Below are 12,901 nucleotides of genomic sequence, written 5' to 3'. Positions count from 1 at the left end.
CCCCAGTTTGCTGTACTTTCCCTACCCCCATTAATCCACCTTCCCATACTCTTTTTTCCCCTGCCCACCCTGTTAATGAGAATGGAAGAGAGCACAGACATTCTATGTATAATAGTACATTCTCGTACACTTTGTTTCTTCTGGACTTCGTGTTGGCATTGGGCTCTCGCCAGAAACTACATACGGGTGTGCTTAGCGCGCGCTGTGAAAGTAGGGATGCAAGAGGCATGTAGAATTACAGTGGGAGGATAAGAAAAAAAGAAAAAGGGAAAAGAAAAAAAAACGACAGACGCTAGCGAAACAAATCTATCCTCTGTTCTTTGTTAGTTTAGCATGATACGCGCTGTTGCGTTTCACCTACCGGACTTGATCAAAAGAACGGCTGATTGCGCTCAACTGTGAAAAACTCGCAACAGTCACCAAGGAGGAGGTGAGGAGGATTGTGAGGGGTGGACGTGTGGGTAAAGGGGGTGGGCGGTGCGAGTTGCGCGCGGTAACCCATATCACGTGACCGAAAACATTCTTGGCACGTGCACACACACTTAAACTTGGGGAGGTCACGAGTCCTGCACCATCTGCAAGTGGCAGGGGAAGATGGAGGTGTGGGAGGAGTTGAGGGAGGGGGTGTTAGCCAGCAAGCGTAACAGAAGGTCGTCCTGGTACAGGTGACGGTTGTCGAAGCGACCGCGCGTGACTGGTCGCCCAGGACTAGCGGAACTGACCTGCTGACCTTACGTTACCTGCCAGGTAAAGGTGGGAGAGCAGCGGGCCGAGGCACGGACCTTCTTACGAAATTGCTTACGGTGGATTTGACCGGCTAAACCCCTTTTACATCTAGTTACATTTAATACCGAAACCGAAATTTTTTTTTTACTCCCACCCCCAGCTTTAAAAAAATATATATACCACACTTTCTTGTTTAGTTTTAACCGTCCGCTACCCACACCCTCCACACGCGACAGTCAAAGAATCAAGGAGCTGCCTTCTTCTGAACCAATTTGTTTCTTACTTTTTCCAAGGCTGTTCGTGTAATGAGTGGAACCAAAGGGAAATGGAGATAATACAACTAATTAGGTAGGCTCTTGTTAAAGTAAAAACTCCTATGGTCTAATGTCTGCAGGAGGCAGTCAGGGGGATCTTCACGTGCACCCTCTTACCTCTCTCCACAATGATGTCTTTTATGTTTGCTGCTTTGCCGCAGGGACTTGGGGTGATGGGTGCATGATTCAAGGAAGACTGCACACTGCATTTGTCCTTGTGATCCGTCGGGGGTCGCCCCAGCAGTGGGTTAATTAAACTCTAGTGTTGCTTGTTGCTTGTTGACATCCGATGAGATAGAGTGGCTTGGATGGTGGAGGGACGACTCAGATACTCGCATGCGCTTATTCACAGGTGGATAAAGGTGGATACGTGTAAGTGAGCTGGGGTGGGAGAGGCGGAGGAAAATGTTTATGGACGATGAAACTTCGGTCAAAAACTTACTCCACACTAGTTTGTATTATGTTTTGCCAGTTCATTGAGATGGTGGTGATGTGACGCTTCGACACTTTGCGTAGTTAGGAACGGTCTTAGCACGATCTTTACTGCGAAAATGAAAGTCAAAATTTATTTTTCCTACCTAGGATAAGAACATGCATCGCTCTTTTACGACGCAGAAACATCGTCGGCATGCCTCGGCATCTTTAGGGGAAACCTCCCATCGTGTTCCTGACAGTCTAAGCATGTCATATGTATATATGCAGACACGAACGCTCAAATACATATTGCTTGGCAGACGCAAGCAGCATTCTTTCAACAAGTTCCTAACCCCGAAGAAAAAAATAAAATCCAAACTCGGTCGTCTTTGAAAATGTCTCTTATTAGCTTTTTCGCACAGAGGAAACAGTGTGAGGACAATTTACTTCTCTCTCGTTCTTTGCTGATAGTTTCATTGTGCGTCTAGTGATGGTTACCGAGAACTATTTCCACGCCTGATTGCGGTTGCCTAGTGCTGGAATGCTGTGCAGCGCTGTGCTGTGCTGTACGCGCCTGCAGCTTCTATCTCCAGCTCATTACCTGTGTATATGGTCCGTCAGGTGTGGCTTGTCTCTTGGCGGCGCTGACGGTTCGTGGCTGATTTGCATCGCCTTGTCGAGAACTGTAGACCTCCCCGATCATGAATGGGATCTTTTAGACCCTCATAACCTCTTTCTCGAAGTCTTGATTTGCTCTGTGTGTGTGTGCGCGCGCGTGCGTGCTCTCGTCTTTGTGACAGTGTATACGAATTTCACTGACAGGTGCAATGTTTCAGGACAGTCGTGTGTCCATGCTAATGGCGCAGATTACTATTTTTTTTTTTTTTTCTTCTTCATTTTCTTCTGTTTTGGATGAACTTCACTACTCTGTACTCGCGCTCAGTTGTCTGTTCCGACGAGTTCTCTAAAGTGGTTTCCCCTTACGACTGGTGTAACCTCCCCTTAACCCCCGAAGATAGCATATGTTGTACTGTCCCTGTTGGTGTAAACAAAACTTTATAGAGGCCAGACTTGGAAAGTTTTTAGTAACCTCTATGCCACGGTGCCAGAATATTCCTACCATCTTAAAAAAAAAAAAACGCAAAAAAAAAAAAAAAAAAAAGAGTAAATTAACAAATTACGCACAGAGGGAGGGACGGAAGAAGGAAGAAGCCAAACAAACAAAAACCTCTTCGGGCGTTCAAACAACATGATCAACAGTTGTCTGTGTTAGCCACGCACCAGGGGGCGCACTCTACAAAGGCGTTACGCCCGCGGCCACAATGCCCTGTCGACGTCACACTGCACGTGCCTCTACGTGCTGCCCACGTGACGTGCTTAACATGCGCCAGCATCGTCGGCATGCTCCGTCATCTTTCGGGGAAAACCTCCCATCGTGTTCCTGACAGTCTAAACATCTTCCTCCGCCAAAACCGCCCGTCTTTATTTTTCTTTCTTTGTTTTCTTTGACCAAAAAGTAAGCACCTGCGTTGCTGTCAGAACTCAAAGCCGCCGCTAATGTCAAAAGCGTGTGACAAAGGTAAACGTAACTACAGTAACAAGATCTCTCGTCCCTATCTCTTTCTTTCTCTGCTTATATCTTCTTGTCTTCCTTTATACAATTCATCGTTATCGTGCTCTTATAATAATTTTTATCAGGCATCTTAGCTGTCAAAAATAACTTTTGCGTAACAGCCAAGAGAAGGAGGAAAGAAAAACCCACCCGTGCACCTGTTCTTAAGAATGGAGGCTGTAACAGTAATGGAAACAGGTGTACGCTGCGGGTCTCGAAAGTCATGTTAGCAAACAGACGGGGAACATCCTGAGTGTTCCGAAGTTCGCCCGAGGCAGCTCTGAAGGGCAAGCCGCCAGTTTCGTCTCAGGAGGTTTTGTACTCTACGAACTATGAGATAGATAAGGAAGATATGTGGGTATATAGAAAGGAACATCTTCCTTCTGAGAAGTAGACAGCTTTAAGTTTTATAAACGAGACTTTGATTTGATTTCAACTAACAAAAGGTGGTAATTGGAGAAAGGGGGTGACTGTGGCTAACAAGCGAGACGTCTCACTGGTATGCACTTGTATTTGAAGCTTCAAGTGAACTCGGGACTTGTTTGTGGCATTGCTGAAGCTCAGCCATGAAAAGGTCTTGGGCCCAGGTGCACCGCATAATAATAATGGGAACTTATAACATGCAGCATCACGACCTAGATAGAAGGCACTCTGTGCAAACTGGGCAAGCTGGAGTAGTTACATGATGGTGAGCATGACAGTATTGCCAGGGAGTTAAGAATAGTAATAATATCACTAGTCTGAAGATGGATGACTATCTGATCGTGGCAGTCAGCTAAAACCACTTTTATATTTACGAGCATTGTAGATGATTATTTCGTGATAACTGTCCAACTATTCTTCAGTTATGTTTCCCCATCCTATGAAATGCATTTCTGATTATCGTCTAAATGCCTCCTACAATAGGTTTTGAAGCAACTTTTTTGTTCTATGACGCCCGAGCTGGGCTCTGAGCTGCTCCTTCACTCTCTTGGCGGGCGTTAAACACGGAAGTGCTGACATTGTAAATGTCTCCGACTCTCCATCCAACATCACCTAGGCCACCCCATCCCCACACCACCCCATCCCCACAAACTGGGGAGGTCCTGTCTTGTAGTGGCTCATATTTTCTCTTTTTTTTTTCATTCATTCCCATCTTCTCTATTCTGCTTGTCAGTCGTGGGATTGTACTGTTGACCGAGTTTCTTGCAGTGACAGAAGATGAGTGTCAAGTATACCACGATATGTGTGGTGCCAGGTTCTTGCCGTTTTCCTTACTCTCCACCCCCACCAATTATTTTTTTTTCTTTTTTGCAACGTTCTTCATATTTTCTGGCGTCTAGCCTCGTCAAAGAGGTATGTCCTCCCCACCTTCTCCCTGAACACAATGCTGTCAGTCTACCCCCGCGCTTTTTCTTGTCATAATTCTTGTTCTCTTAAAGTAGGATAGGAATGCGGGTGCGAGTGACTGTACTCATCTGCATCAACCTTCTCCACTTCTCTCATATCGCTTGCTTCTCCTCACCAACATCTAGTTCGTGCTGTAGATGGCGAGGGAGGGCGGATACCAACTACGCCACGTTTTCTGGTATCCAAACTTCCTTCACCTGTGTTGCACGTGTACGATCGATCTAGTCACTTGGAGGTTGGGATGAACAGTCGGGCCAATCCTGGCGATGAAAAAAAAAATAATCAAACAAAAATTACATCATGATTGTAGTGACCCCCACTCTTCTTTCGGCTTTTGCTTCCACCCACACACAGAGAGCGAACGAGCGGTCGTCTCCCTTTACACACTCTCTAGCGCAGAGGTCGCTGCGAGTAAATCAGTCTTGTCGTCTGCGAGCGGTGTCTTCACCTCATTGTTATTTCTCCCCAATTTCTTTTTTCAAGCCTGTATTCTGTTGTGGAATCTGAATATACAGATATTTCTGTTGTCGTTCAAGCACTGTTAGGGTGGGGATAAGCTTTTTAAAGATCTGGATACTTGCAGTACATTCCTAATAGTTCATGTAATAGTAGGCAGCTTTGTGATGTCGTATACCAAAGTAGTATTTCTCGCAAAAATATTAATCTCAATAATATTAATAAATTTGTGTAGAGAATTTTTTATAAAGTCTGCCACAGTCATTTGTCATTGGGAACAAACATGGTTTCTTCAGAAAGAAAAAAAAAAAGAATAAATATGATAGCAGGAAAACGGCAGCGCACCTCATTCGCTTGAGCGTTTAGACTAGATCGTGTTTTAATTCTGATTATATGGACAAAAAAATGCATGGCTTGTGACCTGGCATAATGTTTAGCACCAAGAGAATACCACTTCATTTCTGCAGAACTAAGAAATAAAAAATGCATTTTCGTAACATTTCTAAGAATGGTTTGTGAGAGGGTGTTGGGGTGGGGAGAGGTAGGGGCAAGTAATTGTTCTGAGAAGATTGCAGCAGGTTCCTTTGCTTAGGCATGTTGATTGAGCCCCTTGACACAGTAATACCACCCTCTTCACATATGTCTGTATGGCTTTTATCCAGAGCTGATTGCATACCTTGCAAGCAGATTGTAGCACTTTGCCATTTTAAAGGATAACATCACAGTCTGCACAGATGAAAGTTCTAATTGTACTTCAAACACAATATGGTAACCTTTTTCAATGCATTTTTCATGCTTTGAATTCTGCAGGTTATACAACATGTGTGTATGATTGTGTGAAACTGTTTTGGAAGATGTCTTGTTTGTCACAAGTGGTTTCCCTGCTCAGCTTGTGGGATGTTGTGTGATATAACCTTGTTTTTAAACGTTGGCAATAATTCTTGTTCACTTTCTTCCATTTTGACAAAAGTTTTGTCTATTTTTGCTGTTAGTGGGGTTGTCATTACAAGTTATTTCAAGATGGGCTTCTTTAACCATGCTGTTTATCATCATAGGGATATTTTGTGTGTGAGAGAGAGCGAAAGTATGTGTGAATAGATGTTTGTACATGTTTCATCCTTCATGTCATTCTGTTGTCTAATGTTGAGACATTGTCATGTACTTTTTAACTTATTATCTTTGTTTTTTATATAAGCTGATTGATATCTACTCACTGAATGCGCAGTGCAAGTCTACACACCCACACATTGGTCCTCATGTGCATGTGTACTCAAGTATGCGAAAGAGTGTGTAAGGTGTAGAGAAAATCATTTTCATTCTGTTTTTAATGTCTGTACATGTTCCTTGGCTGTCACAAAAGTCTGTTTCAGACGACAAAAGAAAGGAATACAAGAGGATGAAGAATTTCAGTTCTGAGTGAGAGTAAATGAATGCATCTGTGGGTGATAGAATAAATACAGCAAAAGAAAAAAATGCATGGTTAATAATAAAAGCCTGATCAAATAGTTTGATTGCTCCGTGTGTATGTGTTTGTGTGTTTGCTTTGGCTTTCAGCAGCCAGGGGCAGGCTAGGTACCTGCGTGCAGATGCTGCTGACATGGGGGTAAAGATCTCAGATCTTTCGCATGATCATTGCCTCCCTCAAGGAGCTCCACCTGTGGAACGTACCACTGTTCTGATTACTTCTGTACCTCATCGCCCGCCATAGCTTACATCTCTTCCCTGCTCATTCAACACCTACTTTAACCCTTAATCCAAAGCTTCTCCCCTTTGTCAAGTCTGGAAACCACTACCCTTCATCATCCTCAACCTGTCTTTTCAGAAGCTGTTTAGGATTGTTTTTGGATTACAGCAAAATACAGTCACATCTTACTGGGCAGACTATGAAGTGCCTTAAAACTTAAATGCTCATAATTGTAAATATAGCTCACGTAGCTTCAAGGATGAAATATAGGAAATGCAGGTAAATTTGTACCGTGGAGCAAAGAAATATGTCACAGTATTATTGACATAGCCATTAAAGTAAGAAGGCCAGAACAAGTGGGCCTTCATTTGTATTGTTAAAGACAGAGGACAACATGAGAAAAAGACTAACCAAAATCTAAAGGAAAACTCTTGCAGTTTATAACTAGGCAGAAATTTCTCATATCCTTGTTTGAGAAAAATGGTTTCTCTGCGTACACATTTTTTTCTTCATCTTTTTTTTTTTTCAATGAAAACTTCGCTTTTAGGCCAAAAATAAAGCTGAATCCATTTTCGAAAACCATTTGAAATACTGTTGTTTTACGAAGCAGCTGATTGAGACTTGGATAGCTAAATTGGAGCAGTTTCGCATTTATTCCTTCAGTTCTGTTCCGGTTGTTACCCTTTGGGATCCAGACTTGGGGCAACCTGGTGAGGGTTAAAGTGAGGTGTGGGCTTTTTTTGTACGTTAAACAGTCGTGCTTTGTTTTTCCTCTTAATACCTTCTTGCTTCCTTCTCTCCTTCCTACAGTCCCCTCCCAAGGGAGCCAACCTCCCGTACCGTCCAAAACCTGTAGTTTCTCCAGTCTTCATTTCCGGCGGGCAAGCCTACAACATCCAGACCCAAATGACCATGCCAAGTCAAGATGTGAGTTACTGTCCTTTGTCTTGTTGGTCCTGTGTGAAATCGTGTCAACTTGTTTGCAGTGAAGAGTGCTGTAGATATAGGGCTACTTTGATTTGTGCTTCCATTCTCAAGGCCATGCACCACAGAAGAAAGATTGTAAGGAATATGTATTTTTAGGGGGTTGGAGTGCAATGAACGATGTAACCACAGTTGTAAGACTTCTATAAGATAAAGAGAATGGAGAAAGCTGCAGCGAACAAAATATTTTGACTAAATGAACAAATCCTTATGATTATTTTTTCCCCTTAAACTAAAGAATGTACAGTGGAACCTCGGTTAGCGAACGCCTCGGATAGCGAATATTTCGGTTAACGAACAAAAATTTCGTTAAAAGTTTGTCTCGGATAGCGAACAAAATTTCGGATAACGAACAGCCACGTGAACCACACGTGACCGACCAGCATGTCATCATTCGCACTCGATACACAGTTACGATCAGTCGTTCTTTATCTATGCGCATCCTTCTTATTTAGTGATTTTTTTGCTTTATCTTAATAAGATAATCCACAATCATGGCTCCAAAGAAGATTAAGAGCAATTAATAGTAGTGAGGTAATGACAAGGAAGTGGCAAACAGTTGAATTGAAAAAGGAAATGATTTCAAAGTATGAAGGTGGCATGCGTCTGTTGGATGTGTGATGTCGTATTACCGAAGATTTTTACAAAAAAGCAGAAGGAACAGACAAGTTTTTTCCTTTAACCTCAAAGCTATAGAAAAGAGAAGTCTCCCACGATTTTATAATGTCACGTGTGTTCATGGAGGGGGAATCAAAGCAGTAATTCCACCCCTTCCTCCCCACACCTGCTTCCACCACGCCGTCAAAACAGAAAGTTTTCTGATTTTTAAATGCTTTCGTTAATGTTTTTATGTTTATTTAACTCCATTTATATTGTATTATAACTGTTCTCATTAAAACAAATACCTATATAGCCTGTAACTTTCAAATATTAGCGAGTCAACAGGGGCTGGGAACCAATTAAATCTATTTCCTTTATTTCTTATGGAAAAAATTGTTTCGGATAACGAACATTTCGGATAACGAACAGCTTTCCAGAACGGATTAAGTTCGTTAACCGAGGTTCCACTGTAAATAAAGAAGAGAAAGTACAATGCATCATGATCAATTTTTGAGGTGGAAAAAAATTAAGTTAATGAGATAGTGGTGCAGACCAGGGGACAAAACTCACAGGACTCATTAAAAATGCAAAAGTTTTATTGTAATGACTCTATGGTTTGGCATTGGGAGATGGACAAAGGCTTGGAGGGCACACCGACATTTTCCATTAAAGAAAACAACTGGAAATGAGACACGGCAGAAGCAAAATATAGTCATCTGTGGGTCCCATAAATGTGACTAACACTTGTGCTTCTTGAAGAATAGTTTCTAATTTTTGTTTTAATTTTTGCTCTCCTGTGTTCATTTTTTAGCATAGAAAAAGATTATAATCAGTGTGCTTAGTAACTGTAGAAAGTTATGATGAGGTTGGCCATTCGTTGATGTGCTGACTGATATTTTCAAAACAATGTTCAGATTAAAACCCTTTTCTTGCAACTGCTCCTGCAAGCAGCAACCACCCCATTTAGTGAACCCTATGTGCAGCTTGCATTTACTTGCCTGGTTGTACCTATAACTCTAACCCTATCACCATACCTTCAATCATACGTACTCTCATGGCTTTGGTTCTTTGGCCAGCATGACTTATCAACCACTTTTGATAAAGGGCCTGTTTTTGACCCTCCCCATCCCCAACTAAATTACACAGAAGCAGAAGGCAGAAGTGGACAATGTCCTCTTTCCCATAATTTTCTATCTGCCCACTCACCAGTATACTATCTCCTGTATTTGTACTCGCCTAGCCCTGCAGAGCCTGTATGGCAGGTTCTGATGTAATCAGAATGACAAAGGCTAGCATGGATGCATTCAGAAGCAACTAGCAATCATAGTATGTCAAAATGATCCTCATCTTGCTTGCATTATTAGAGAAAAACTGCAGTAGATTAAAAACTGGTTTTTGCTCTTCCATATATATAAATGACTGAAATGCTCAGAGATAAAAGATGATATACCTCAATACCTCATTATTAGATGAGTCTTCAAAACTCAAATTTATCTGTAATTTGAATTTTGAAAAAGCATGAGAAACTAGGCATTAATTCTGACGATAACAGAATAATTTATATATATAGGCATTGTTTATGTTGAGTTTTCAGAATTGTCAGCTTTTATTACAATTATTTCAAATCCAGAGACAGAAGAATAGAACTGAACATAATATCTTCTGACGGCCGGTGGTCTAGCTTAAAGGATGCTTGCAAGCAGATACAGTTACTTGCTCTTGCTGATGATGTAAGTCATTTGTTGCAGCCCCTGAAGACTCTCCAACCACACATGACGATGGCACCTCACCCCATGCCTATCATTCCAACAGCCCAGACAATCCTACCTGGAGGCTATGTTCCTGTCAATGGTTAGTTTTGTGTGTGTGTGTTTGTTGTTGTTTTTTTTTTATAAGAGCAGAACATTCGTGCTTTTTGACAACTGTTCTGTTCCAGATCACTTTGGTTCTTTATAACTGTGTCCCGCATAATCCTGTGCTTTCTCAGTCTGAAGTTCTTTTGCTTTTTTTCTTCCCCCCCTCATCTTAAATTCTATTCTATGAATGTTGAATCAGAGTTTGTTTAGCAAACATTCCCTTTTAGTTCATGAAATGCCAAAAAAAAGTCTAGTCACCATCTGGCTGCAGAAAGTGATCAGAAAAGGTTTGTGCTTCTGTTGATAGATGCTTTTTCTGCCAGTATATACCTACTTTATACACTGTTGTTAGTTGCCTGTGTGTCCTCAACATAGGGGAGAAGGTGGATTGGGGGTGTGGAAGAGAGAAAGAGTAAGATGTATATTACTAACTATATTTCAGCAAAGTGTGTGCTGGTACCCATTCTTTCTGTTTTATTGCATATTTTTAAACCCTATTTTTCCTATCCATTTAAGCTCATTGAATGATCTTGGACTTTTAAAAAATAAAAAGTGGAATTATCTTACACTGAACTGCACGCCTTAACTTTTGGTTCTGATAGTGCTGTTTGCTGAGCTTGTTATTTATCATCTAAATTCGTTGTATTGATGAAAGTACTCATGGGAGAGCATCTTCCAGTTACAGACCTTAGTGTTTTAGATGAAGAAAATGTAAAGTTTGGTCTGCTGGATGCATTAGCAAATAACGTCTGAATAATGTATGTGTGTGTGTGTGTGTGCACATATGTGTACTTGAGTGTGTGTGTGTGCGCACGCGTGCACCATGGTAAAGTACAGGTAGCTACCAAAGCATAATTGGTCTTAAGATGTAGGTCAAGGATTAACAAACTTTACATTATTTGCGTGTCTGCACTTGGTGCCCAGTTTCAGTTAACGTAGCATTGGTGCATGAGAATTACCTTAAGTACTGTTCATTAACACACCTGGGATACAGCGCAGTGTTTTGCGTGTGTGTGCAGGTATGACTCGCGTCCTGTACCCGCGGCATGCCACCCCTTTGATCACACCTGGTCAGATAGCAGGCTGGCACTTTTAGATTAACTTTTTTTTCTGTTTGGTTTCTTACAATAACATTACTGCTATGCTCCCCTTATAATCTTTTGTCATAACCTCATAACTGTGCATAAACCCAGCTAAAATCCTCTGTCTCCTTTTACATTCTGTACATAACTTTTCAATGCTTTGTCGTCAAGTGATGTATGTACTGCATATTTTAAGAATTGACTTATTTGATGCTTGTAGCTGTGCTTGATCACTAATTGGTTAATGAAAAGACTCTCAAAATATTTTTTTCTTGAAAATAAATGCTTCATGTTAGATAATTTTACAACCACCCAAAGTTTTATGTCTTTTTTTGTAATAAATTTACCCCAGAATGTGCAGTTTAGAAAATGAAACATACTTATAAATAATAAGACAGCAATGCTAAAGCAGTTTCATGTGTAATTACCTGTCACATTGAAGATTTATGAATGTTGCTAATGGCAACTTGAGAAAATTGTTTCTTAAGAAATGTATTTACAAGATGAAGGTCAGATAGGGCAGAAGTTACCTAGGTGGTAGAAATCTGTTTCTTAGTAGGTTCTGTTCATCAAGAAAGAAAAACTTTACGAGGAAACGAGAACATAATATGAGCCTGGGAACTCATTCACAATTTAAAAAGTTACATTTTACATTTACATACATGCAAATTGATAGTAGAGCCAAACAATAACACAATTTTCTCCTAGTTATCACATTTTTTAATTGGTTTAATGAATTAAGTAGAAAGTTACTTCTGAAAAACTGTTGGAATGTGACAACAGCATTATTTATCAGTTATATAAGTATAATTATTTTGGGTTTGAATGGTGTTTCTTTGGTGGGCAATGATTGCTGCACAACATGGGTGGCTGAGTCAAACAATGAGAAAAGTACAGTTAATGACTTAATATCAGAATCAGCATGCTGTCATGATGCTTTAATGAAAAGGTATAGTCCACATGATTCTGCCTTTCTATGTACAGGCATGGCTCACATCCAGTACCAAAGACACACAAACCCTACAGCAGCTCCAGCGCTGCCTGCTGGCCAGGCCACTCATGAGATGGCTATTCCCAATGACCTCATTGGCTGCATCATTGGGCGAGGTGGTCAGAAAATTAATGAGATTAGGTAAGTTACAGCAAAATATTTCCAGGATTTATCATTTTGTATGTATAGGACAGTTTGGTTAGCTGGTCTAACAGAGTGAGACTGAAGCAGCAAAGGAATTATGCTCTAGAAGCATCAAAATGTTGATCATTAAATAAATGTTGGTCACTAGCAGGTATTACATTTGATGAATATAGCAAGTGATTTGATTTATTCTTACTTCAGTGGATGCATATTGCTTGTGAACAAATATATGCTTACAGCCTACCTTGTATTAATCTGAGTTTATTATTTTTTACCTACTAAGATTCATAGCACTTTGAGTCAACAAGCTGTTTTTAATTAGTGTATATTTTTTGTTTATACTCTTATGTGGGAGGAAAAAAGGACAGATTTTGTGGTTCATGGATCAGTGCTGACAAGTCAGCTGTTTTATTTATGCTTGAGATTTTTTGGGACTGCTTCACAGGCAAGTGTCAGGTGCAAACATCAAGATCTCAAATGCAGAAGATGGATCTGCAGATCGAAAAGTGACCATAACAGGCACACCAGACACCATTGGATTGGCCCAATATCTGATCAGCACCAGGTTAGTACAACAGTCCTACTACGCCTACCCCGTTGCACATAGATGAGTGATTTGTACATCTGCATACAGCACCATCAGAGGTAT

At 40.9% G+C, this 12,901-nt stretch overlaps 1 protein-coding gene across 4 annotated transcripts in view; it reads left to right on the top strand.

The window, feature by feature from the left end:
- LOC112556610 (poly(rC)-binding protein 3-like) overlaps nucleotides 1-12,901 on the top strand; it is a 70,257-nt gene that overhangs the window by 40,495 nt on the left and 16,861 nt on the right. For 3 of the 4 annotated variants that reach the window (XM_025225765.1, XM_025225764.1, XM_025225767.1), the window contains exons 8-12: nucleotides 7,406-7,522; nucleotides 9,928-10,030; nucleotides 11,055-11,105; nucleotides 12,102-12,249; nucleotides 12,698-12,817. In XM_025225765.1, coding sequence (XP_025081550.1) covers nucleotides 7,406-7,522; nucleotides 9,928-10,030; nucleotides 11,055-11,105; nucleotides 12,102-12,249; nucleotides 12,698-12,817 — 539 coding nt within the window. The remainder of the gene's footprint in view (nucleotides 1-7,405; nucleotides 7,523-9,927; nucleotides 10,031-11,054; nucleotides 11,106-12,101; nucleotides 12,250-12,697; nucleotides 12,818-12,901) is intronic. The other variant, XM_025225766.1, reaches the window with a different exon arrangement.

Source organism: Pomacea canaliculata, linkage group LG2 (assembly GCF_003073045.1).
Source record: "Pomacea canaliculata isolate SZHN2017 linkage group LG2, ASM307304v1, whole genome shotgun sequence".
In the NCBI taxonomy this organism is placed as follows: domain Eukaryota; kingdom Metazoa; phylum Mollusca; class Gastropoda; order Architaenioglossa; family Ampullariidae; genus Pomacea; species Pomacea canaliculata.
The sequence above is the reverse complement of the archived record's forward strand: the minus strand, read 5'-3'. Positions and strand labels throughout refer to the sequence as shown.